We start from the raw sequence: 27681 nt of genomic DNA on the forward strand, positions 1-27681 counted from the left end.
TAAAAGAACAGAGTTCACCTTGGATGTTGTATGTGGCAGAAAATGTCAGGGGGTGGCCCGTCCCGTCCTCTTCGGTTCCCTGAGGGCCACAGAGGGCCCGCCCTTTGCCCGGGCTTCGCCCGGCGTCCCGCTCCTGTCCCGCGAGACGGGTACGATGCCGCTTTTAAGCGCCTCCTGGTGCTGGCAGATGGCGCGGCAGGGCGCTGGGGCTTCTGGGCGTTGTGGTGCACCCCTCGCTCGTCTCCGCTCAGCAGCCCCGCTCAGATGGTCAGAGAGCGTAGGGCGGCGGGAGACAAGCGGTGCAGGTCCACGGGGCTTGGAGAGTGTCCACAGAAGGTTCCTGTAGAATCAGGCAGTGGCAAACACGGGCTTTGAAAACGGCAAGCAAATAGCCAAATGTCTTTAATTCAATTGAGATAAGATAGTGTTTCTCCTGCTCAGAATAGTATCATTTGCCTGGTCACCTTAGCGGTGGCCTAAAGAAATGGCCCTTTATCTTCATCAGTTAAATCTGTTAGGTGCCTCGAAGTGTCCTTGACCAATCATTCAACCAAGTTACTGCCAGCTCTTTCCATCTTAGAAATGCTACATAAAGATTGTCCTGGCTGCCTCAATCCACATGTAAAACCACTGTCCCGTTACCTATCATCTCCCTCCTGGACTATGGTAATGCCTTATACTTTGGCATGTCTGACTTTCTGCAGTGACTCCAGGTGACCCAGAACTGTTGCTCAACTCATCCTGAATCTTCGTGCCTACTCTCTCCCAACTGCAGCCACCTTAGGAATTTATACTAGCTCCTGATGCAAAGGCATGCAGTGTTCAAAATCCTATGCTTTTTACACAATACTTCAATCAATGATGACCCTGTCTACCATAACAAAAAACTGAACTTCCATCTGCTGCCTCGAGCTCTACTCTCAGCCAACCTCCACATAACCTTGGAACCCCATTTCATTAGATCAAGATAGGTGTCAGGTCCTTAGTATATTCTTACCTGGCTTGCAAAAACTGGATTCACCATCGTATTTACAGTAGTCAAACCTTTGACTTCTATTTTCTCAAAAAAACTGTGTACGAATTGGCTTTTCCAAAGTGGTAATACTCTTCTAGTCCAATCTTCAGCACCAGAATGCTCTAAGTGCTTTACAAACTTGATGAACAAGTTACTCCCCTTCAGTAATGTCTTATCAGGGAGACTCTATCTAGCTACAGATTCCTTACCTGAAAAAAATCCACAGGTGTCAGACTGGAACAGGAAAATCATGAGCAGTACTGTAGCAAATAAAGTTCTTGAATCCAGTATGTAAAGTAAATATAATTTATTGTAGATTAATCCAAGTTAAATGATCAATAGATATAATGATAAAAACCCCACCAGGAGCAGTTCTTCTCTCGCTCAGCCTGTCTGCCATCAACTGCCTCTACTCAGAGCAGCCAGGTACCAAACATTCTAAGGTGTCATCAAACATTCTATTAGATGCAGTGGCTAAGCAATGGGGAAATCTAAGTAAGGGAAATGCAAAGCATGAGCAAGATGTAACACATCCCCCTTCCTTATAAAACAACAAATAAAGATAATAGAATTAAATTGCATTGCATTCATAAAAATATAACAATTGAAATATAAGATGGATTGCATTTTCATTTTCATTTTAAAATATAATGACCAAAGGAACACATTGCATTGCATTCTTAATTAACAGTTGAAATGCAAGAAGGATTTCATTTTCATATTTAATGACCTTTCAAATCTAAAGGCCCCATCCCCTTCCCTAATAAAAATTATCCACTAGAATGGAAAATATGGATAAAAGCATAACTTAATAAAATCCACTAGAATGGAAAATGTGGAATTAAAACACAATAACATCCATAAGAATTAAATGGATGGGTCAGATAAATAAATACATAAAAGCCAGATAGAGTATTCTGCGGCTCATCACAACAAAATAAATACAATATGAACACCTCTAAACATAGAGCACTTGCGTGGTTCATAACAGCCAATAGAGTAACTTGCGTTTTTTAACAACATTGAAAAATGGAACTCCTCAGAGTCCAAAACAAGAAAATTGAGCAACTGCGGCTCTTCTAAACATCAGCAATTGAACCCCTCAGAGTCCATACAAACAAATTGAGCAACTTATTGCTCTCCATAACAATAGAACAATTGAACTCTTCCGAGTTCATATCAAACAAATGGAGCACCTCAAAATGAGCACAGACGTGGCTCCTCAAACTACACATCAAAATAAAATCCCAACTCCTCAGAGTTCATAAAATAAAATGGAGCGCCTCAAAGTGAGCACAGGTGTGGCTCCGCAAATTACATATTCAATAAATCCAACACTGGGACAACTAATCCTCTGAAACGAAAACCTCACAATAATTAGAGCACATAGTGGTTCACAACAATAAGAGAAAATGTATGACTCAACTAAGTAATACATGTGAACTCCTCTAATTTTAGAGCACTAGAAAACGTGGCACATTAAAAGTAAGCAAGAAATACCTTGAACACCTCAATAGAAATTGAGCACCTAAATGGTGGTTCAAATCAGCATATCAATATCAAACATATCTGCAAATAAGCACGAGAAATAACAAATTTTGAGCACCACAACAACAGTTGAGCACATACGTGGCTCAATCCAATAAAAGTAAACCCATAACTCTATCCAAAATAAGAAGTAATAATGCAATAAAATAATATAAACATTAATACACTGTGAGTTATGTTGATCAGAATGAAATAGGCAAGATTGTAAATAAGAATAGTAAAATATATTGACAGTTTCTAAAATATGTCACACACATCGGTAGAAGGCTTGTACTCTCAGATGTTATTAATGAAGATGTTAATGTCAACTGTTCAGTCATCAGTGAGTTTTTCCCACATTTAACTCAATTTATATTCCGAAGTGTGAGCAGCAGTCTTACTTAAATAGTTGTAAATAGCTGTAAATAATTACCAAACATCTCTCTTAAATAGCGAGGTTTTCATTATAGAAATACCTAGCTTAACATGCTACCAGTGTCAGCCACCAAGCGAATGATTGTCAGACAGAGGATAACACCAGCACTAAATGCCAGGGCGCTCGAGTCCGTTTGCACACTGCCCTCTAGTGTTTTGAACGTGCTATCGCACAAGCTACAGCTGAGTGAAGAAAGCTAACAGGAATGAAAAGTCTTTTGCCTATACGGAACACATTAATATACTTGAAGTAAAAAAAAAAAACACAATGACAAACTTTCTTATCTTCAAGTTCATCTTCTTTTCCATGTGGTGCTGGTACGAAGAAACTCTTCCGTTATACTTCCTCACAGCCTCTAAATATTTCAGTCTCTAAAATAGCGCAGCAAAAAGGAAGTGACACAAACGTGACCCTGACGTGATAACGCTGACACGCAAACCCCTCTCTCCTTCAGTTGGAACGTAAATGACGTGAAGCAGACTTCTTGAAGAATGTTTGTGACGAGTTGCAGTGCTTCACCAGAACCAAGCACACATTCTAATACGTCACCATTTGCAACTTGATTCCAGCTCGAACACTGCTCCCAGAACAACGTTTTTCTAACAGACTAAAGCTGATTCAAACAGTGACACGATGATTCAGCACCCTTTATCCTTCGTCAACTTCCTTTCCTTGAAAACAACTTGACTTTCCTGACCTTCTCATGAAAACTTTTTCCGCCGCTGGGGAAATAAACATTTCTTTTCCCATCAAGCTCACAGCCGCTGGAGAAGGTAGATTTTCTTTCATTTATTTACCATCCATGTACCATGCTGACATTTCATAAGATGTTTTTGCTATTTTAAATCTTACATTTTCAGTCACAGTTTCATCATTTTTTTTTAATTACTTTTATCCGCTTGATGTATGCTCAGTTCCATTCACAAAATAGTCAGATGGGGAGTAGTCAGCTTCACAGTATTTAAAGAAATCGTGCTGCCTTTCACATTGAAAAAAAAACGCTGTTTAAACGAAATTAACTTGCAGCTGTTCAGAGGTTCTTTAGAAAATAATACTTTGACAATTGTGGAGACAGTTCCTTGAATAAGTCAAATAATCCGGGATTTAAGTCTTTTACTTGACTTTTACTTAACACGCGATACTTTAAGAGTATAACCACTGCCTTCCAAGAAGTTAACGCACAAAGTTCAGCTGAATATTTTCTAATATTGCTTGCACAGCTTTTTTATAAAAAAAATACGATTAGCTTGACAGTTGCAGTTGGGTTGTCCACAAATCACGCAGTCATAACTTAAACACCCTGGGATGGTAGGCTGTCCAAATGACTGGGGAAACTGGTGGGGCTAAGCAGGGCGTTTCTGTAAATTTACCTTTTTTTCCAGCTTAAAGTAGTTCCTTTAGTTGCAGTAGTTATCCATTAAATCCGTCTTCTTTCCACGCATAAGTTCAGTTCCGTACCTCGTCGCCATTTTGTAGCAAATAAAGTTCTTGAATCCAGTATGTAAAGTAAATATAATTTATTGTAGATTAATCCAAGTTAAATGATCAATAGATATAATGATAAAAACCCCACCAGGAGCAGTTCTTCTCTCGCTCAGCCTGTCTGCCATCAACTGCCTCTACTCAGAGCAGCCAGGTACCAAACATTCTAAGGTGTCATCAAACATTCTATTAGATGCAGTGGCTAAGCAATGGGGAAATCTAAGTAAGGGAAATGCAAAGCATGAGCAAGATGTAACAAGTACCTCAGCACATAGGTATGTGGCGTCACACTGATCTGCATCAATGTCATTGACATTGTCATCACTGGATTTGATGTGCACAGTGCTTATGTAGGTGCTGCCCCAACATAATTACATCAGGTTATTTCAAGACTAGTTCCACATCAGAAGGTGTTTTACAACTGTGCAGATTCCATGGGTCTGCAAGATCCTTTTTTCAAGTGGAAAAGTCTGGTTCACAGAATGGAGAAGATGGGAGGCTCAGTAAGAAATATGTGGCTATACAGTCTAATAGAGACCTCTAGCCACAGATTCCTTATCTTGGAATAAATACCAAAGCAATACCTCAGTAGAGAAGGGCGTGTGAACTGGCTCAGGCCAAACTTCCAGGTGGACCAAAAGCGCAAAGTGCCCGTTACAACAGACTTGACTGTCCAGGCAGTAGTTTTTAATAAACTTGTGCAAGGATGCTTATTAGAAATGGAGGTCTTTAGTTGGCAGAGGTAGGTACCTTTGGCCAAATAGGGACCCTTGCGTCTAGTCAGGGTAAGGGGCTACACTTCTAAAATAACCCCTGCTCACCCACTTGGTAGCTTGACACGAGCAGTCAGGCTTATCTCAGAGGCAGTGTGTTAAGCATTTGTGCACACTTACAGTAATACAGTGACAAAATTACAGATGGACACCACGCAGGTTGTATATCAAAAATAAGAATTTTTATATAGACTTAACACAAGACCACAACGCCAAAAATCCACAATACTATACTTTAGAATGGTAGAAATAGCTTAGATCTCTTTCGATGGTAAATGCAACACTTTACGTTCAATGTACCTTTGGATGCGTAATGCTGTACAAACAAAAGTGTTGCAGGGAAGGTGATGCGTTGGTTACTTGAATGCAGGGGAGGTGATGCGTCGGTTCCCTACTGCTGCGTAGGGGACGATGATGTGTCGGATCCTTAGCGTAGGGGAGGTGATGCGTCGGTTTCTTACTGCACTTCTGTGGCGATGTGGCCCGCAACGTCGCGATGCGATGACGATCCAGTGCAATGCAACAAAAATGGTGTCTTCTTCTTGATGCGACAGCGAAGGGGCGATGTGTGCACGCCCAACGGCGCCCTTCGGAGCCCTGCGGAATGTGTCTCCAGCAATGCAACAGCATCTGCTGCAACGGCGACACTCTTCTCTGGTGATGCGTGACGCTCTCAGTGATGCGATGGCGACAGAGCGACACCCTTACTCAGTGATTTGACGACAGCGGCTGCAGCGGCAACACGCTTCTTCTCTGCAAGACGCGCTTCCAGCTCCCAGCGACAAGCTTCTCCTCCGTGAGTCGTACTTCCAGCTCCCAGTGACACACAGTCCCTCAGGAGGCCCAGCACAACTTCAGGCACTTCAAATTCCCAGCAAGGGAATTCAGGGGAGCTGGTTGGTGAAGTATGTTATCCCTGAGACTTCAGCAGGAAGCAAGCTCTATTTCCAAGCCCTTGGAGATCGTCTACAAGATGATGAACGTTGCACAAAGTCATTTCTCCTTTTCCGTGGCAGTCAGGCAACCACTGCAGGCCAATCCCCCAAACAGCACTCAGCTTAGGGATAGTCTCCTCCTTCAGTTTCTCTCTGGTTCCTCTCCTCAGCAAAGGTGCTTCTTGTTTTCCAGAAGTGATCTAAAGTCCTGGGGTCTGGGCCCCAATACTTATACTACTATTCTCTTTGTTCTCTGAAGGCAGAGAGTGTCTTTACCTAGTCCAAACAAGTTCTGGTCAGTCCTGGAGCACTTTATTTACAGGACTCCTTCTTTCCTTTGACAGTGTGGGCCAGGGATATCAGACACACCACAGGAGGTGGAGTCCGTATTGTGAAAGGCAGGCACAGCCCTATTCAGGTACCAGGTGCTCTCTTCCCACCACTCTACATGCAGATGTGTCTACTTGTGGAAGTGGTGTGGCGCAGCGGGCCTGGTGCCTGACTCTGGACTACAGGGTTCACGGTTCGATCCCTGGTGCCGGCGGCAGGTTAGCCCAACACCATGTGACTCTGGGCAATAGCTTGCTTAATCTTCCCGAGGGCCACGAGCACCGGGACACCACTTTGGAGGTAGCTGTGCGCTTTACAAATACTGGTATCTCATTTACTCTATTCAGCCCTGTTCTAACTCACCCTGTCTTCTGGCATCCCCCAGCCCCTGTCACTCAAGCCTAGCAGAGGCAGGCTTGGATAGTTAGGCAATAAAATACCTACTTTCTAAAAGTGGTATTTGCAAACATAGAATGTTAAAACCAACTCCACTAAAAGATGTATTTTATCATTCTGAGTTCAGGCATACTAAACTCGACTTTCTACCTAGTTCCCTGAGTCAGTTAGGATTACAGGACGTTATAATCAAATCGCCCATTCTGGCCTATGGGGAACAGGTAGCCTTGCAATAGTGAAAAACTAAAATGGCTCTAATTCACTATTAGGACATGCCACAGACATCAGGGCATGTCCTACCTTGTACCTACAGTGCATCCTATGCACTTGGGCCTACCATATGGGTGACTAATATGCTTAAAAGGTAAGATTTAGGGACTGGCAAGTCGGTGCACCTGCCCAGTGTACATGGCAGTTCCAGACTGCACACAGGCTCTGCCATGGCAGACCTGAGACACACTTTACAAGCTGCTCCGGTGGGTGGCACAATCAGTGCTGCAAGCCCAACAGTAGCATATGATTTACAAGCCCTGGGCACACACAGTGCACTGTACTAGGGTCTGACAAGTAAACCAAACAAGAGAATCATGGAGTCCCTAATCCATGCATCAATTTACCATAGGGAGAGCATATGCACTTTAGCATTGATCAGCAGTGGTAAATAACCCAGAGTCATAAAACAGCCAGGTCAGAAAAAACACAGGAGGAAGGCAAAAAGTTCAGGCATGACCCTGCTAAAAGGGCAGGAACTCCACAATCCAATGAAGTAGACGCAGCTTTAGCTAAGGTGGAATGCACCCAGAAACACTTAGGAGGTTGCTTCTTGACTAATGCATAGCAGTTCTTGGTGCAGAGGACAGTCTATCTGGAGATGGCTTTTTTCTGCACTTTGTTCTCCTTGTTCATTCCAGTGAACCCTACAAAGAGCATATTGTCCACCCGGTGTTCTTTGGAGAAATCGATTGGTAGGGAACGCGTCCTGGTCATTTTGGAGGTTGAGGCTTCCACCATCAGACTCTCAGGGGTAGGGTGATGAGTGAGTAAAGCTGGGTCACCAGGAAAGGGACGATGGCGACGTACAATCGGGCAAAAAGGCAATAAGGGTTCTGTGTCGGATACCCACGGCTAAAGCACCTTCATCAAAAGAAACTGGTCTTGGCTTCCACAGAGGGTAGCTTCAGGTTGAGGACTTCAGCAGCCCTCCTCACCACCATCGCGAAGGTCATCCCTTCCTCCGTAGCCACACCAGAAGGAGAGACCATGCCAGTGCCTGATGAGGTGTCCCGGCTCCTCATACAAGGTGTCATCATCCAATTGGACCACAGGTTCTTCCTGGAGATCAGGGTAGCCGTGAAGACCCTTAGATCTGCCCCAGTCAAACTCCCCACAGGGCCTGTGAAAAAAATAAGACCCTGTTTCCGACCCAGTCGGTCATTTCTATCTGGTCGGCACCAGTGTTGATGTGTAGTAATGCCAGTCTGGCTCCTCACTGGAATCAGGAATGATTATTTGCTTGGCACTGCCAAAAGGGTTCTGTGCCACTGGGAGCTACACCATCAGACCAAACTCCGTCAAAAGTCGTTGATTAGCAGCCAGATTCGGTCCAGATCCAAGGATGGATCCAGAGGTCAAGACTGGCACTGAGGGCAAACCCACCAGTGGAAGTTCAGTCAAGGCACCCCCCAGACCCATGTGGCCCGAATGAACTTCACAAGGGTCAGGCTGCTCAAATAGGAGGTGCATGGCAAAGAGGAGACAAAATGTTGAAAAAAGTGGTCACACATTGACAGAGGTAGCTCTTCCGTAACCTCACTGTTGGTGCAGAAAGAAAGGAACTGATGTCAGCATGCAGGTGTGGTGTCAACATAGGCATTGTGCACCTCACATCCGGTACAGATAACACTTACTATGCTGACAGAGACTTTCAACGCTACCTACCGGGGTGCAGCAGTACTGTTCAAGATTTTCCAGATCCAATCTGATGCCTGGGGAATATTCTATGGGGAGGAATCTGTGGCCAGACATCTCTATCATATATAAATACATAATAGTGAATATAAGAGCAATGCAAAAATAAGTTAACATTTATGGAAGTTGTAAAGGTAATGAAGTTTAAGCTGTGTAAGTAATGTTTCTGAAACATAATCCATTATGTTGTTTGAGTTTAAAATATATATACAGCTATAATATGAGTACATTTATTTTGGTAAACATTTAATACAACATTATTTAATTTTTGTGATGTTTGTATGCAAGGCTGTGCCTTTTTTAAAACATGCTTTACTATGCATGCTTAAAATTATTACACATATATCATAAATAATCTCTGCCTCATTTGTTGTGATGGCCACTGGGGCTGAAGCATCAATGGTACCAACACTACTGATTGACTTTGGCTGAAATGCAGTGGCTATCCAATCTTCCTTTGGTGTTGGTGTGGGTTCTGTGCTGCTACACCCTCCTGTGCTTTGTGTCAGAACCTCGGCTGCCATCCTTTCCTTTGTCCTTGACCCCAATTCATATCACCTTTATGGGATCTCTCTGATGGTCCTTTAAGTGACCCTCACTGCATAATAAGGTCACAAATTCTGCCACACAAACGACAATTTCTAAAGAGTCTAGCACTCTCCGCCCCACATTCCGCTACCAAGATTTCCAATTCATTACTGCAAAACCTTTTTCTTGAATCATCCTCATGAGATTCCTGGCTCGCCATTTTCAAAGTGGATACAAGTGAAAGCGGGAACACACCCTATAATGATACCTGCTTCTCTGCTCACTCTTCCCACTCTACACCTGTCTCACACCATGATATGTGTATGTCACTTAGTTAATAATTACCAAAATCAAATCACAAGAATTTGGTATTGCAGTCCATGTTACCTCTGTACCTACAATATAGCGAACCGGATCATATTTTGCAAGTTATTCTTTACAGATTACAATACATTTTTTTCACAATTTTGTACATGAGGCCCATAGTATCTTTCTCTGGTGTTCTCTGCCCACACACATGATTGCTATGTATGCTGAAACCAAAATAAAAATGCAAAGCTTTTCAGAAACCGAAATTATTATCAATCCTACCAATGCCAATCGCTTAAATGCTGATCTGACAGTGGATCTTGAGGCACAGACCAGCGTGCTTAGTAAGAGATCCACCCCTTAATCCTTAAAAAAGAATATTAGATATTTCATTTTTAAGGAAAGGAACTTGAGAAGGTTTTAACACATAAATCAGTTCAGACCAATGGTTTAAGCCTAAGGCAGGCGTCTCCAACCATTTTTAAAACAAAAGCTACTTATGGTCTATGAAAACTCTCCATGCTACTAATATTACTTAAGAAGTGGTAAGCCACATACATTAGTGGCCATCTAATGCAAGTTTACCAGCAGCGATCACGTCAGTGCATCAGGAACGGTGGCTAGGAGTAACGTCACCATGCTTTGTCACTGTGGAATGCCTCTACACTGATAATACATAACAGCCATAGGTGTAATGCCTGTGCCGCCAAGTTAATAATATTCGTAAAAAATCTCCCCAACACATTTGATTTTTCTCCTTCAAATATCAGCTTCAAATATATTTTGGAAATTCAACCATTTTCTCCATTCATCAGCTTATGAATTCTAAAAATATACATATTTTTGTCTCAAATACATGCTTTTCAACTTTGGTACACGTATATCAATTCAACCAAGCACAAGGTTCTAATTTAGTTGACTAGGCTGCACACAGGATAGCTACTTACAGGTACCTGGAGAGATACCAGTAGTGCAAGAGCTACTCGTTGGAGAAGCCTGGCTTAAAGGTTTGGTTTGATATATATATATAGAGAGTAACGGAGATGAGGGAGTGGACGTTGAGGCAGAAGAAGAGTTTAGGAATTGTTTTGCCACTTTACAGATGAAATGCTCTATTTTTCTAGTACGTCATGAAGGTCATATTTCAGACACAAAATGTATTCTTCCCAGGCAAATGACTTTCTTATTGATATGAAACATGCCCAAGCCGCTACCCATTGCTAGACCTTTTCTTTAGACCCCTTCAGAAGATTCAGAATGTACCTGTTAAGTTGGTAGTACAGACTCTTAGGAATGTCCTGCTTAGCTGTACTGAATTACAGATGAAGGACGGCACAGGGATTTGTAAATCTACAAATGCTAAAGAATAGTGGAATTAGGGACGAGACAGCACTCTTAGACCCTCAGTATAACTGGGAGATGAATACTGCATCTGTATTCCTGCACCCATTTTGACCAATACCGCGTACATTGGTAATTCCCATATGCAGCAGGAATACCCCAAATTCAGAATAGGCTCCTTTGGTATCCTTAGGAATTGGAAACTACTCAAAGAATTGGTGGACCACACTTGATTCTAGTAATAATTCCACTTTTTAAAGCAGATTCTTGCCCATTAACTTTAACAGCTGAATGTTTGGGAGGTAAACAGCTGGAATTCAGTTTTCCCGCATGAGTTGTGATCCTTGATTTGGTTGGTACTTTGCTAAAGGCAGTAGGCTATGGTGAAGCTGTAACCAATGTCAGATTCTAGATCCTTCGTTCGGGCAGTTCAAAAACTTCGAAGGCGGCCATTACGCCTCTCAACATTTGAAATCTGTGCTATTAAACAAGTTCATTTGATTGAAGAATCGATTATGGACTTGATTCCATCAGATATGAATTCACTTCACTTCATGAGCTGTTAGAAGTCAAATAGTAAAAGATTCCTTGTTTAAACTGGAGTTGTCTGATTCCACTCAAGGGGGGCATCATCACTCAGGAGAATGACTTGTAGTTTGCACTGAGGACACATCATCATTGTCCAAACTTTGGTGAAAGCACTCTGCCAATCTGCAAGAGACACAAGAAAAAATTAACACATAAAGCAATGCCGCACTTCTGACATATTTCCAAGCAGCCCCACTCCCTGAGCCTTCAATGGCCCCAGGGACACCATCCCCCTGGGCTGGCTCACATGCTGTATCCCAGTGAGCCCGCCCCTAGGACACATCGGTTTCCCTGCCTGCACTGGCATGGACAGGGAAACCTGTGTTCCTCCCGCTTGGTGGGAGCATTTTAAAAACTCCTGCAATGAAGGAGCAAATACAAACTCTGCTCCCAGCTGGCGACAGCTTTGAAAATACCCCCGTCACCTGGGAGCAGACTTTGATCTGTTTCCTGTAAACACTTATGCAGGTAAGGAAATGGACCAAAATATTGCTCCAGACTGGAGCAGCATTAGTAGGTGCTCTCTCCGGGCAGAAACAATCCCGCTCCGGCAGCATGAGGGAATTCAGATGGGGCCGCCGGGGCCTTGGGGCTCCTTTTGTAGTCCCCCAATGAATGTATGGTGGGTGGTCCGGGTGGGCACCAGGGTATCCATCTTTAATAATAAGAGTCCCAGGGGATGGGGTCCTGGGGCCAGAAAAGGCTTGGGGAGGGTGGCTGCGCAGCCCGCATTCACTTTCATTTTAGTATTGGCCCTTGGGGATGGGTCCCCAGCGCCTAATAAGGCTCCGGAGGGGTGCTTCCACCTCGCACTGGAGATACTATGGCAGAGGTGTCTAAGGTCCTTCAAGCATCAGGGACTGGCTCATTAGAGGGAGTATGTTGGCTTTATTAATCTGAAACAGATTTTTACAAGCACGTGTCTTGTTAAGGGCATGCGCTGACTTCACAACACACCTGAAGTAACTAATGAAGTACAGACATTTATTAGAAGATCACGCTCTTCCCCTATTAGAGATGATTTGCAAACTGTGAATTCAAGTCAGAATTTTGAATGACGTGTTCGGCAAAGCACAGGGCCAGCATCCACCACGGATTCTCGCACTAGCACCCTTTCACAGTGACAAAGTCTCCATAACCACACTCTCTCTGATGCACTGAATTAGTTATATAGCACCACTCATACCAGTGTAGGGTGTCTGAGCACTTTGCATCACACACACATTACACAGAGACAATCAATCATACGTGTGTAAATCAGTGTATAGGAAGTGTTACATAAGCCAAAGGACTAAGGGCCCGATGTAGGTAATCCCAGATTACCGATTCTTAAATACCGAATCATACCGATTCGGTATTTAAGAACAGGCAAATGGGATGTAGGTAATTTTTCTTAAATAATTACCGAATCGATAAGTTTCGGTAATTACCGATTCGGTTTTTACCGATTCGGTAATTGCCATTCATTCCTATGGGCCTGGTGGCCCATAGGAATGATTGTCAATTACCGAATCGGTAAATACCGATTCGGTAAATGGGGGAAACATTGAAGGGTGGCAGGGTGTCACTTTGACACCCTGTTGCACTCCTCAAATGTGTATGGGTGCACATGTTGCAGACATACATGCCCTAAGGGCATTGTTGGACTTGGCCCTCTTGGCAGGGTCATCCCTGAAATTTTTGCCTTCCTCCAATATTCTCTCTGACCTGTTTTTGTTGGTTTAATGACTCTGGGCACTGTACCACTGCTGACCAGTGCTAAAGTGCATATGCTCTCCCTACGGTAAATTGCTATATGTGATTGGTTTCCATGATTGGCTTATTTGGTTTACTGTCAGTCCCCAGTAAAGTGCACCAGGAGTGCCAGGGCTTGTAAATCCAAATGCTGTGGGGGGCTTGCAGCACTGGTTGTGCCACCCACAGAAGCGGCCTAGTAAAATGTGTCTAGGTCTGCAATTGCAGTACCTGCGTGCAGTCTGGTACTGTCATCCTAACTGTGCAAGTACATCTACTTGCCAGTCCCTAAACCTTCCCTTTACTTCATATTAGTCACCCCTATGGTAGGCCCAAGGGCAGGGTGCATTGTAAGCATAAGGTAGGACATGCCCTGATGTGTGTGGCATGTCCTAATAGTGAATTACAGCCATTTTCGTTTTTCACTATTGTAAGGCTACCTGTTCTCATAGGCCAAGATGGGCTGCTGGAATTATTACACACTATAATCCCAGCAGCCTCAGGGAACATGGTAGAAGGTCGAATTTAGTATGCCTGAACTCAGAATAATAAAATACTTATTTTAGTAAAGTTTATTTTAATATCCTGTGTTTGCAAATGCTACTTTTAGAAAGTTAGCATTTGCTTGCCTAACCATTTCAGCCCGCCTCTGCCAGGATGTGTATCTGCTGTCTGCGTTGTGTGAGTGACAGGGCTGGGGATGACAGGTGGTGAATAGGGGGATTACACCAGAGTAGGTGGTGGGAGTGCCCCTTGACTCTGAATAGGGCTGTGCTCTGCCACCACAATGCTGGCTTCGCCCCCTGGGGAGCGACTGATGACTCTGCCCGACACCTGGACCAGGAAGAGGGAAGACTATCAACAAGGTGCTCATGACTGCAATGCTGGTTCCACCTCCTGTGGAGCGTCTGCTACCCTGCCCCACACACTGAAAGCAGAAACCTGTTTTGGCAAAACAAAGTGAACTATGTAAAGGCCCCCCTGGTCTGAAAGAACAAAATAAACTTATTATAAAAGTAGGAGCCCTGATCCTAAGAAATTAGATCCTGTTTGCGCTAAGAAGAAACTCTGCCTGAAGAGAAGGACCTGGGAAAGCTACAAGGAGGAGTACTGTCGCTAGCCTGAGAGACTGGCCTGTGGTGGGTGCCTTGCTGCAAGAAGGAGAGAAGGACAAAGACTACAGAGACTTTATTTATTTTGAACTTGTGCCAAACTTCTACAAAGATCTCCAAGGGCTTGCTAGTGAACTTGCCTCCTGAACTGCGCCCCAGGAACAGTGGGCGCTACCCCCTGAAGAAGGAACTGCTGTGTATGCTGCTTGTCCCTGCAGCGCTGATTGAGGAGACTGAGAGCGTTGTGCGCCCTCGCCGCGCTCCCTGTGATCCAGTGTACCTGTGTCCCCCGAGCACCGTAACTTTGGCCTGAGCGCGCTGCAAAAACACAGTGAAGACCAGCCCGCCAATGGCCCGAGCACCGTGACTGCGCCTACATTGAGCCCTAGCTTGCAAAGTAAAGGAGGACCCGTCTGGTCCAAGCATCGAGGTCTACTGAGCCCCACGCCGTAGATCCCCACGTAAAGACGGACTACCGCCCTGCATCATCTCCCGCCGATCAGCGGCCTGCCCGAAGCATCCACCGCTGTGAAGTGCACAGCTGCGACCCGCACTGTGGCTGGGTACGTCCCGCACTTGGAGACCGTACTGCCGCTTGCCCCGCACTCTGCTGCTCCCCCACCAGGGTCGAAGTGTATGCTGTACCAGGAGTTGCCCCCACAATTCACCGCCAACCCTAGAAGTCCTGTGAACTGTCCCAGCCTCGAGCCGCAGCTCGCATCGCCAAAAGGGGAAGCATCGCGACGTGGGACAACGATCCACTACGCCGTCTGCCTCGAAGATCTACAAAAGGAAAAGGTATTGTGCGCATCGCTTCAAGAAACAAACTGTACGCTTGTGGTATGGTGGCTTGTACACCTCATAGTGCGCTGAGAACTGAACGCTGGGGATACGCTGGGCTGTGTACGCGTCGTATACCATTGAGCCCATTCCTGTTCGCAGTGTACACCGGCTGCTGAAACGAGCCGTACACTTGCTTAGTACGCCCCGCACCGCGAGAAGCGTGAGGCGTAGTGGGGCTCTTCGCTTGCATTTAGAACTGTACGCTTGTGGTACGGTTGCTGGTACGCCTCGTATCGTTCAGCTACATTGCTTACGCCGTACGCCGGCTCACGCGAGAAGCATGAGGCGTAGTGGGGCTCTTCCCCGAAAGCCGTGCAGAGCGTACAAGAGCACTACGAAGTGCACAAACCTACTAGGACTACCTTAAAACGACGAAAACACTGCATTTTGAGAACTGTGGATTATTGAAAGTAACTGGAACAATTTTCACTGCTAAAGACTATATTTGAAGCCTGCTTGAACACTGCTATATAAAGAATATATTTTTATAACTACAGTCTTGTGTCATTGTGTGGTGGGTTGGTAATTTACTGTGTAAGGTACTGCAAATGCTTAACCACAGGTACTCTTGAGTATAGCCTTGACTGCTTGCGCTACACTACCTAGAGGGTGAGCAGGGGTTATTCCTGTGAGTAATCCTTTGCCCTGACTTAGAGGAGAAGGTCCCTGCTTGTCGCCAGTGCATAACTGCGCCAACCAGAGACCCCCAATTCTAACATTGGTGGCAGCGGTAAGGATCACAAATTTGCATTTGCAGTGTCCATACAGTGATTATTGACCATTGCACAGGGAGTACAGTCCAGTAACTTAGCGACAGACTTTTTTAAGATCTCTGCTTTGCTAGAAGAGATCTCCATGTGTTTTTGAAGTCATGCCTGTGTCAGTGAAAATGGAAAAGGCAGCACATATTTCTTCTATTGACTGTGATTGGGAGAAACTAGAAAACTACACCAAGAAACAGCTCAGGAGCTTCTGCAAAAATTTGAAAATTTCCATGACTTGACTCTCCAGAAGGGAGCAGTTCTAAAAAGCGCTGAGGGCCTGGGTCAATGCAAGGAATGCCCCTGGAAAGGATACTGAATTTGAGGAGGCAGAACAGCAGCTGGAGGGACCCCTGACTCCAGAGTGGAGGGGTGCAACCTCCCCGTTGGGTAGCAGTGTTTCTGCCCGATGTCTGTCGCCAGAGGAGCTGGCGGACGGACAGGCAACCCGAGATCATGAGATGAAGTTGGCAGAGCTGAAGTTAAAAGGCCAACTGGAGCTAGAGAGCAAGAAGTTGGCCCTGGAAGAAATGAAAATGCAGCTTGCACATGACTTATGAATGAGGAAACTTGACATGGAGCTCGAGGGGCTTGAGGCCAGGAGGGCTACAGCCCAGTAACCAGAAATATGTGTAGCTCAGATATTGAGCTTTGCTGAGTTGGAGGTGGAGTCCAGCTCAGATGGTGGCAGCAACATTCAGGTATCTAGTGCTGGGAGAGTAGTACACACACCTAGAGATGTGGCACCTGACTTGGAGGGGGTTAACATACACCAGGCGGTTCAAGGACATGAGGTAGCTCCAGTACTGCGTAGCGTCCCTGAAGGGAATAGGGTAGCTGGCATAGGGGTTCATGGTCCTAGTAGTGGGAGGGACACTCTACTGACTCTAGATGAGAGGTACAGGGAGAGGGGATTGCCCAAAGTTGAGGTCCTGGAATGTGAGTATGGAGACCACCCAGAAGAGTGTGGGTTGTGGGACAGAGACAGTCAGATACTGTCTTGCCAATCTGTGTGTAAGGCACTGGATGGTGAGGTGAAGGATAGTTTGGTTGACCCTTGTAGGGGGCTGTGTGATCCAATTCTGGGAGAGCATATTTTAAGTCCCTGTTTTCCAGAGCTATGCCAACACCTGTTTCAGAGTGAGTTCTCTCACCCCAGGGAGCTAACATTGGAGGCTGACCCTTTGGTGGATTCCAGAGGGTCTGAAGAAGCATTGGGGAGTGATTCCAACAAGAGTGGCTCAGGTAACTTTCAGTCCTGTGGGATGGAAGAGGTTCAGTGTAGCCCAGCTAGGTCCCAGTATAGCGGGAAGGGTGTAGGGGCTCACGTCCTGTCTCAGAGGAGAAAGAGTGAGTGTGGGTTCTGTCCCAAGGTACCCGAAGTCCAGCCTTAGGGCCTCGATGGTTTCTTAAGGGAACATCAGGTTGGGGGCCTAGGCTGTACTTGTAGGCCATTTGAGGAGGATCTCCCGGTGGTTAGAGAACGTGGAGACTCTGTAAACAGAGCGCCAGTAGTTCTGGTATCTGGCAGTACCACTCCAGTTGGGAGGGTGCAGAAGTCCAGGCGGAGGGGTGAGAGGGGGAAGAGTCCCCAGTGGGAGAACCAGTGGGTCAGAGGCCAGCCAGAAGGGCTGCGTCCCCAGGGAATGACCATGGTGACACCACTTATGTCCAGGGGGATCTTCGCGCACTGTCAGATGGACAGGGGACGGGAGATCTGCGCCAGGCAGACTGTCACACAACACAGGAGTTATGTGTTACCCTCAGGGGGGCATTCGTGCTCCCAAGGAAGTCCTGGTGCGCCAGGCAATTGTTCAACTGCAGGGTTGGGTCCCTGAGTTGGAAAGCCAGGTTCAGAGGCTATCTGACTTGGAGGGTAGGACCACTGTAATTAGTGTCCTGACCCATGTCACTTCTAGGGGTACCACTCAAGTTGGGAGTGGGCAGTACTCTGGAAGGGGGTGCAGAGGGAGGGAGTCCTCGCCTCTGACCCCGGTTCAACTAGAGGGTTTAGACCCTAGGTTTAAGGGCCAGGTACAGGGTGTCCCCCCTGACCTGGTGCCCCAGTTGCAGGATAGCACCCCTGAACTGGTGGGCGAATTGTGCGGGTCCCCTGCCACAGGTGCCCTGACAATTCTGGAAGGGGGTACCACTCCAGGTGGGAGAGTACAGAGCCCCAAGGAGGAGGACCGGATGTGGGAGAGCCCACCCCAGTCTTTGGTGCAGCTGCCGGGTACAGGCCTGGGGCTGGTGGGTCAGGGCCAGGATGTCATACCTGACCTGACAGGAGGGAAAGTGGACAAAGGGTGCCGAGCACCTGGGGCTACTGCCCCCCGCTCTCGGACGCCACAGAGGTTTGAGAGCCCTGAGAGGCATGAGGCCTGGGTCTCATCCCTGACTACTGTCAGTGGCCACTGTGACTTGATGTCTGTCTGTTGGGACACACCTGTGAGCAAGTTAAGGTTAGAGGCTGCACAGGTGGTGTCCACAGCTGTAGAGAAGGGTTTATCATGGAGTGGCTTGGTGGACCCTGAGAGTATGGACAGAGGATTTGAAATAGGTTCAGATTGGCGTATAACTGGAATATGCCCCTGCTGTTGCGGGCCAGGTCCATGTTCTGTCGCCCTAAGCAGGGAAGCCCATCACTGTAGTTATTGGTCTACCCTGTGTTTTGGCTGGAAGAGGGTTGTGTTGGACTCGGCCCTCTTGGCAGGGTCATCCCTAAACTTTTTGCCTTCCTCCAATATTCTCTGACCTGTTTTTGTTGGTTTAATGACTCTGGGCACTTTACCACTGCTGACCAGTGCTAAAGTGCATATGCTCTCCCTATGGTAAATTGCTAGATGTGATTGGTTTCCATGATTGGCTTATTTGGTTTACTGTCAGTCCCCAGTAAAGTGCACCAGGAGTGCCAGGGCTTGTAAATCTAAATGCTGCTGGTGGGCTTGCAGCACTGGTTGTGCCACCCACAGAAGCGGCCTAGTAAAATGTGTCTAGGCCATTGCAGGACCTGCGTGCAGTCTGGTACAGTCATGCTAACTGCGCAAGTACACCTACTTGCCAGTCCCTAAACCTTCCCTTTACTTCATATTAGTCACATAAGTAAGCATAAGGTAGGACATGCCCTGATGTGTGTGGCATGTCCTAATAGTGAATTACAGCCATTTTCGTTTTTTACTATTGTAAGGCTACCTGTTCTCATAGGCCAAGATGGGCTGCTGGAATTATTACACACTATAATCCCAGCAGGCTCAGGGAACATGGTAGAAGGTCGAATTTAGTATTCCTGAACTCAGAATAATAAAATACTTCTTTTAATAAAGTTTATTTTAATATCCTGTGTTTGCAAATGCTACTTTTAGAAAGTTAGCATTTGGTTGCCTAACCAATTTAGCCCGCCTCTGCCAGGATGTGTATCTGCTGTCTAGGTTGTGTAAGTGACAGGGCTGGGGATGACAGGTGGTGAATAGGGGGATTACACCAGAGTAGGTGGTGGGAGTGCCCCTTGACACTGAATAGGGCTGTGCTCTGCCACCACAATGCTGGCTCTGCCCCCTGGGGAGCGACTGATGACTCTGCCCGACACCTGGACCAGGAAGAGGGAAGACTGTCAACAAGGTGCTCCTGTCTGTACTTGTCATCACAATGCTGGAGAACTGTACGCTTGTGGTACGGTTGCTAGTACGCCTCGTACTTTTCAGCTACATTGCTTACGGTGTACGCCGGCTCACGCGAGAAGCGTGAGGCATAATGGGGCTCTTCCCCGAAAGCCGTGCAGAGCGTACAAGAGCTCTGCGAAGCTCACAAACCTACTAGGACTACCTAAAAACGACCAAAACACTGCATTTTGAGAACTGTGGATTATTGAAAGTAACTGGAACCATTTTCACTGCTAAAAACTGTATTTGAAGCCTGCTTGAACACTGCTATATAAAGAATATATTTTTATAACTACAGTCTTGTGTCATTGTGTGGTGGGTTGGTAATTTACTGTGTAAGGTACTGCAAATGCTTAACCACAGGTACTCTTGAGAATAGCCTTGACTGCTTGCGCCACACTACCTAGAGGGTGAGCAGGGGTTATTCCTGTGAGTAATCCTTTGCCCTGACTTAGAGGAGAGGGTCCCTGCTTGTCGACAGTGTATAACTGCGCCAACCAGAGACCCCCAATTCTAACTGGCATGTATGTCTGCAACATGGCACTGTTGGAAAAGCAAAAAATATGCTTTTTCTAAGGTTTTCATTATTTACCACCAACCAACTTCTAGTTGGTGGTAAATAACGAATCCTAAGATGGGAAAAGCACTCATTTGAGTGCTCCCTACATTTCAGATTCGGTAATTTACCGATTCGGTATTTTTAAGAATCAGTAATTTACCAAATTCTTATATACCGATTATATACCGATTCGGTAAATTACCGAATCTGAAATGAAGCCACCTACATAGTAAAAGCCTAATTCCGGTCGGTAACGGCCGAAATTCGGTAATTTCCGCCATTACCGGCCGGAATTACGCTTCCTGGATCTGGCCCTAAAAGTGTAGGAGTCACATGTCATCCATACTGGTAGGCAGTGTAGTTTAAGAGTGCTTGGTGTGGAGAAGCACAGACTCAGAGTCGAAAAAGAAACAGCATAGTTAGGAGTTTTCTTTAATAATAAGAATCGATTTCTAGCAAAATTAACCCTTTATGCAACATTAATCAATGTTCTAATGTATACTTTGCAGTGTGTATGCAGTTCTATGATGAAAGTTAATAGCTCACTGTTGAATTGTATGACTTTAAGTTATAAACTGCAAGTAACAAAAGGATGTCTCTTTTAAAAGCAGTAACCTGCTGATCTGTGTACATTATATGCAGTCTGTAATCTACTTGGTACAAGTTCTTTGCAGCAGGCATAATAACCCTCCGCACTTCCTACACATAAGTCAAAACATCAACTATACGAACCACTGATCTCTCTCCAGGAAGATAACTATTCACATGAGTTATCTTTACATTTTTGTGAAGTGGTGTGGCTCACTGGTTAGAGGCGGCAAACCCGGGAGCAGAGGACGGCCCGGGACCAGGGTTCAATTCCCGACGCGGCAGGGTCTTGGACCAGGGTCAACGGACTCGATAATTCTCACCTCGGTGCCTACTCTAACTAGGGATCACACTCGGCAACTCTGGGCATTAGCTTGCCTCATCTCCACAACGGCTCCCCACATACGCCGGGGATGCTTGGTTTCACCTTGGAGATACCCAGTAGGGACCACCTCACAGGGAAAGCCTGGACGTGAGCGGTCTACAGCGCAGAGATACTCCTTCGGGAGTCGATTCTAGCGCTTTAGAAACCCAAAATCAATCAATCAATCAATCAATCAATCAAGTCTGCTAATTGCCAGAGGAAAGAAACGCTGCAGTAGGTGCTTGAAAAACATACTAAACTTGTAAACACGCTCCCCTAGGAAGCCAGCGCCCGGTGCGGTGGCACCGGTCGCACCACCCTAGAGCCGGCCCTGCACATGATTATTGGACATCTCTACTGACTGGAGGAGGTGGGGGAAAAGCGGGGGGTGGTAGAGGTCTCCCATTTATTGTGAAGTACATTTACAAAACTTGATACAAAACAGTGAAAATAAAAGTATCTTAAAATAGTTCAACACTTTTGATTTTCTGTATCCATTAAAGTAGAAAATAGATTGTGCACCGAATCACTAACATACTTTTGGTTTATACATCTTTAAAGTGCCTTTGAAGATTTGGCATTTTGGGAATCTTTCCCTTACATGTTTTGTGTGTGTCTGAAGCATGTCTGTGCACCTGTGCTGGGTCTTACAGTAGCATAACCTACAACCAATGTATGTGCCCAAACTGACAGCTGTCCATCAGACACAGACTGAAGAGGTTCAGAGGAGGCCATTAGCACTTAGAAATATCAAGTGCTGCTGAGAACATACTATGCACATGTTGGTAGAAGGTCTGTGAAAATACATTGGACTCCCTCCCTTGTGCCATGTGCTGATGATTATCCGGTAAAGACCATGCATTCTAATGCCATACATCCAGAGGCAGCAGCTACTCACCGCAGGGTCTGTAGTCTGCATCCTGGACTTTTCAGACCATCCAACAAGTGCTTCAGCCCTGAACTCCCAAGTTCATTATCATTCAGGTCTAGGACTGTGAGCGTTTGATTTCTGCAAAGAGCAGTCGTGAGAGAACTGCAGCAGACCCCGGTGAGGGAACAATTCACTATACTAGGGAGACAAGGAAACAAAAATATTAGCCCATTAGTTTCTCCTAAGTAATACAATGCAAAGCCATAGTTGTCAAGTTGTGATATGTCAGGAGGGTCACCTTCAGAAAGTGCTGGCTTTCTTCTTAAAGACTTTGTAGGCTTGGTCTTTTATTTAGGGAAGAGGTGTGGCGGTGTGGCGCCGCGGCCAGGGCGACTGACGCTGGACGCTGGGGATCACGGTTCGGTCCCCGGCTCCGGCGGCAGGGTTCTGCCCATCACCATGCGACTATGGGCAATAGCTCGCTTAATCTTCCCAACGGCCCCCAGTGCCGAGATACCCCTTTGGGGGTGATTCGTGTGCTATACAAGTACTGGATTTATTCATTTATTTGTACTTTTAAACGCCATGTTATACATCCCAGAAGAAAAAGTTACTCACCTTTGGTAACAATGTTTCTGATGGATTCTTCATCTTGCTGGAGATGCCTCACCTTTGAGTATTCACCACGCTACACCAGATCCAGAAAGTTTCCCCCAGTTGTTCTCTACTGTTTCTAGGAGGCACAAGTCCACTCAGCAGGTACCTCACCTGAGGCAGAAGGAGCCTCCTGGGGCTGATGCATTTCCTGCACCCAACTGAGGGGTGTGGAGAGGACTTGAGAAACAAAAATGTCAGTCAATATACATTTGCCTACCTCAGGATCTTATGACGGGTGGCCCTGATATGTTGGAAGAGGAGGGATGGTGGTAAGGCATCTGCAGGAAGATACAGTATGCACTAGGTGAAAGATTTGACTTACCTGTAACAATCTGTTTGCATCCTTGAGTGCAGCAGATTCCTGTTTGCACACTCACACCATCTAGTGTTGGACACACTCTTTGGAATTTGTTTTTCTTCAAAATCGAAATACAGATTTCAGTTTCAAGGGGACTTGTGATGCTTTTCTGAAACCCACAATGCACCAGGGCAGAAACACTAACATATATTGGGTTTTGTAACTCCCTAAGAGTAAATCAAAGTATTTGGAGTAAAATGAAGCAGGCTAGCTTATGTGTACTGGTGCAGAGAGAAAATTATTTTAATAGGTGTGTTTTATAATAAAACATCCAAACATGCACTCGGATCTGGGGAGGTGGACAGGCACATGTGAATCTACAGGTTGAAGTCGACGGCTACAGGTAACCTTTTTCAATTACAGTATTGGCTACCATCCATAACGTGCCCAGCATAGAATAAAAAAAACTGTGCCCTCCTCCCTAAACCCGGTGCCGTGTGAGCAGATGAGGATGATAAGAAAGATGTTTGAAATAAGGTCTTATGGAAAATTGCCCAACTTGTGCTTCTAGGTGCCGTGAATGCCTATTAAATAAAAGTGTGTGGTGCAGACCATGTTGCTGCTCTATAGATGTTTGCAAGCAGTATATTTCATAGAAAACCTCTAGTGGTTCCTTTTTTTGTGAACATAGGCGTAGTATTTAATGGGCGTTAGATCTGGGGTGACACACTTGAATGCATTTAAACATCCATCGTGCAAAACCTGACTTAGACATTTGATTTTTTAAGTTGAGCTCGGCAAAAGCACAGTTGCTTTGTTTTGAAAAAGGATGTTGTACAATCAGTGTAAGGCATACAAACACTTTGGACATCTAATATGTGTAATACCCTTCCAGCAAGGGACTGCCTTTGTGCGAAGAATCTCAGAAAGCCAGTATTTTGGGTACATAGAACAGAGAGATGACCGTAGGCACAAAGCATGGGTGCCTTAGATCAACCGGAGTTGTGTGCACCTGAATAATAGGCTCCTCTGTAGCTACTACATATAAGTCACAAAATCTATGCAAAGAAGTGAATGTAATGAGGAGGGCTACTTTCCACAAGAAAAACTGTACTTACAAAATGTAACAGCTCAAAAGGAGGCCCCCTGAGTGGAGTACAAACTACATTAAGGCTCCATGGAGGGGCTGGTAATGTTCTTGGTGGGATAAATATTTTTAGACCCCCCATGAACTGGAACTTTATATAAGGAGAGGCGGTGTCTACTCTGCATTTGGGCTGCTAGAGCCACCATATTGAGTTTAACAAAGGTGCACTCTTGGCCTGATTTCGGAAAATACAGTAAAATGGCCATATGTAGGAAGCCTAATTGTGATCGCAAATGCTGAAATTCGCAGAATTTCAGCATTTGCGATCGTAATTAGGGCAGTGTGCTATGTAGCACACGAAAACGCACATGCAAAATAAGGAATCGTAAAATGTACGATTCCTTATTTTGCTATTGCATTTAAGGAATCGCAAATTGCGCATAGGAATGAATGTGAAGGTATTCCTTATTTGCAAATCTTAATTTGCGATTCGCAAATAAGGAATAAGTGGGATTCGCAAAAAAAATGTGCTAATCCTATCTACATTTCATTTTGCGATTCTCTAATTGCGATTCCCTAAAAATCGCAATGTGGGAATCGCAAAACGAAAATTACCTACATATGCCCCATAATGTCTTGTATGGAAGCCTGGAGAGGCTGTTTGTTCCTACTGAGGCAGTAGCGTACAAATACATTGCATTGCAGTTCATAATATAGTGCTTATGGACTGTGGTTCAGGGTACCGGAAGGCAAAGCTTGGGCATTTTTGTATTTTGTGTAGTGGCGAAATGATCGACAGTGGATGTTGCTCATCTGTTAAAGTACCGCTCAATGACTTGGGGATTCATCTTCCATTTTTCTGTCTGTTGATCCATGTGATTTAGCCGCTCTGCAAAGTTTTCCCCTTCCGCGAGATGTTCCGCTAGGAGGAAGACTTGATGACAAATGGCCTAATACCATATTTTCTGTACTAAGGTTGAACGCTGGGGTGATTGTGCCTCCCTGTTTCTGGATGTAGTACATGGTGGCCATGTTCGTACATATGAGCACTCTTTTTTCAGAAATAACTGTAAAATGCTTGTTGTGGTAATTGAGCTGCCATTAATTCCAGGAGATTGATGTGCAGTTGTTGAGACCTCAGCTGATTCATTCAGTAGGAGCAAGCCAGCTCAAAGTTTTGATAACATATTTACTTTCTAGTGCAAAACTTTTTTTGCATTGGAAAGTAGCCTCAAAAGAAATGCAAAAAGTGCTTTATGTCATTTTCCATCAAAGGGGTGTCCCATGGTTTGGACATGGGCGTCCCATGCTACCATCCAAGATTTAGATGCAAAGCCCTTTTTACTAAAATTGTTAGGCAGGGCTTTATACCAAAAAATAACGCCTCCTTGACAAAGGCATTAACATGGAGAAATATTTTCATTTCTCCTAACCTTTCAGACCTTGCATGCCTGGTGCACTGTACAGCACATATGCAATGTGTGAACACTTTTGAAGTTAGTCTAAGTATAGTATTTTGCACTGGAAGAGTACCCTTTCAGAAGAAAATCTATTCCTGACAATACATGCACACTGTTGCACTATTCTGCAAAAGTGTGTACATGGTGGCAGGCAGACTGTTTGTGCACAGCCCCGCGGAAGAGAGCAGCAGTGCCATATCTTAGTAGAAATGGCTCTGCGATGCTCTCTATCCATAGCACAATACAGCACAGCAACTGTTTTTTAGGAAATGTACCCCTCAACAGCACTGAACTCCCCATACTTTAAGAGAAGCTCTTATGGTAATGATCATTTGCGGCTGAGGTTTGAGATATGACATGCCCTGTAACAAGTGCTTGTTCCAATATTTTAGTTTGGGTTGAACTTTGGGCTCTACCAACACTAGATCCTTCCATGACCTGACGCTTTTACTTTTGCCTGGCCAGACACTCCTATGGTGGGAGTATGTGAAGCTGAGAATATGAGTACAAGTTGCTCCCATCCCCGGCAATTTTAATGATCATTCTCTCTGCCAGAGGATGTTGTATCTGGTAAAGGGGAAGCAGCCTTTAAAATATCAACACTTTTTGGAGTGGGCACTGCTGGTCAATGTGTTCAGGATGTGTACTAAGAAGGGTTGTATTTATTGGGCGAGAAAGGTGAGATTTCTTGTGAATCCCAATTTGTGGAGAAGTGATACAAGTTGTTTTATGTGTGCTTTCCATTGCTGTTGGCTGCTGCAAAAAGCGATGGGGGGCATGCTTTCAAATAGTCTAACCACTGGCTGTCACTTTGGCAGCATTCCAATGCAACATTTGTTGCCATCTATTACATTCAGATTGGCTCAGCCTTATGCAAATCTGACTTGGTCCTTCTCAAATATGACCAGTCCAGCCCAAGCTGCCAAGCCTGGTCCTTTCTGAACCTGAACACAAGCAACCCACAACCAGTTTCCGTATATGTGGGCCACTCCAGTCAGGTGCAGTTTAGTTCCAGTGGCACAGTGAGCATGGGACCCACATCTGGATATACCCTTGGCCACTCAGGATGGACTATTACCATAAACAACAGGGTGCCTACTGATTTTCATGAGGCGGGCCTTTGTCTAGAGTGGAAAACAATAGGCTGGAGTGCTAAGCCGAGCTATTGCCAATGGGTAGACTACTTGCAAGCATTCCTCCCATTCTATGATTGACTTATCGCCCTAAACAGTCAAGTATATGCCCAGACTTGGGTACCTTGCTCTCTGTACCACAGGATCAAAGGAATACATCACCTACAAGGACTAACCAGGCCGAAAATGGTCTGAGGTTGTGTGTGTCCCCTTTCTGCAGGGGGATCCCCTGGCATGATATGTAATGTAATGTAAGGTGGATTTGCAGAGATCTGCTTGTCACCTGTGAGGGTATCCAGGCACTGACTAGGTGAGAGTGGGCATGGGGTGAGGTTAGGCTGGAGTACAGGCAGTCTTGATGGTCCTGAAAGAAGACTAATTGAAAAGCCAGGTCTTCAGCTTCCTGCGAAATTCAAGAAGTGAGGAGGAGGCAAGGAAGTGTTGGGGGAGGTTGTTCCAGGATTTGGCGGCTCAATAGGAGAATGAGCGACCTCCATTCTGCTTCTGTGGATGTGGGATGTGTGTGCGAGTGAGAGTGAAGCGGAGCGAAGTTGTCTGGTAGGTTGGTGGAAGCAAAGCCGGTGATTGAGGTATGCGGGTCTCATACGTTTTATAAAAATCTATGGGAAGGCCATCTGATCCTGGAGCCTTCCCCGAGGCCATAGACATCCAGAATTTTTTCAGCAGTCCTTCTGCATGCTGGTATAGGGCATTTAGTGACTCCGCAGCGACGGCGTTCCTCAAATGTAACGTCAACTGAGTCAATATAAGCCCCACCCTGACGCGAGGAAGTCAGGTTCTTTTGTGAATATTTCTGCGCCATCAACGTGGAGCCACTTTAAGAAATAGTCTCTTTAAACGGTGTGCCAAAAAGAGAACTAATCTTATATAAACAAGTACAGATTGAAAGACCACTGAAAGAAATAG

General features: G+C 45.4%; 1 protein-coding gene across 2 annotated transcripts in view; it reads right to left on the reverse strand.

Annotated features, from left to right (window-relative positions):
* Nucleotides 1–9046: 9046 nt before the first annotated feature.
* Nucleotides 9047–27681, reverse strand: part of LOC144764017 (ribonuclease inhibitor-like) — a 168094-nt gene continuing 149459 nt past the window's right edge. The window contains exons 12-13 of one of the 2 annotated variants that reach the window (XM_078650144.1): nucleotides 22147–22317; nucleotides 9047–11751 (exon numbers count right to left, since the gene is read on the reverse strand). In XM_078650144.1, coding sequence (XP_078506270.1) covers nucleotides 11673–11751; nucleotides 22147–22317 — 250 coding nt within the window. In that variant the 3' untranslated portion in view covers nucleotides 9047–11672. Of the gene's footprint in view, nucleotides 11752–22142; nucleotides 22318–27681 lie in introns of those variants that run through there. The other variant, XM_078650145.1, reaches the window with a different exon arrangement.

This window comes from Lissotriton helveticus, chromosome 6 (genome assembly GCF_964261635.1).
Source record: "Lissotriton helveticus chromosome 6, aLisHel1.1, whole genome shotgun sequence".
In the NCBI taxonomy this organism is placed as follows: Eukaryota; Metazoa; Chordata; class Amphibia; order Caudata; family Salamandridae; genus Lissotriton; species Lissotriton helveticus.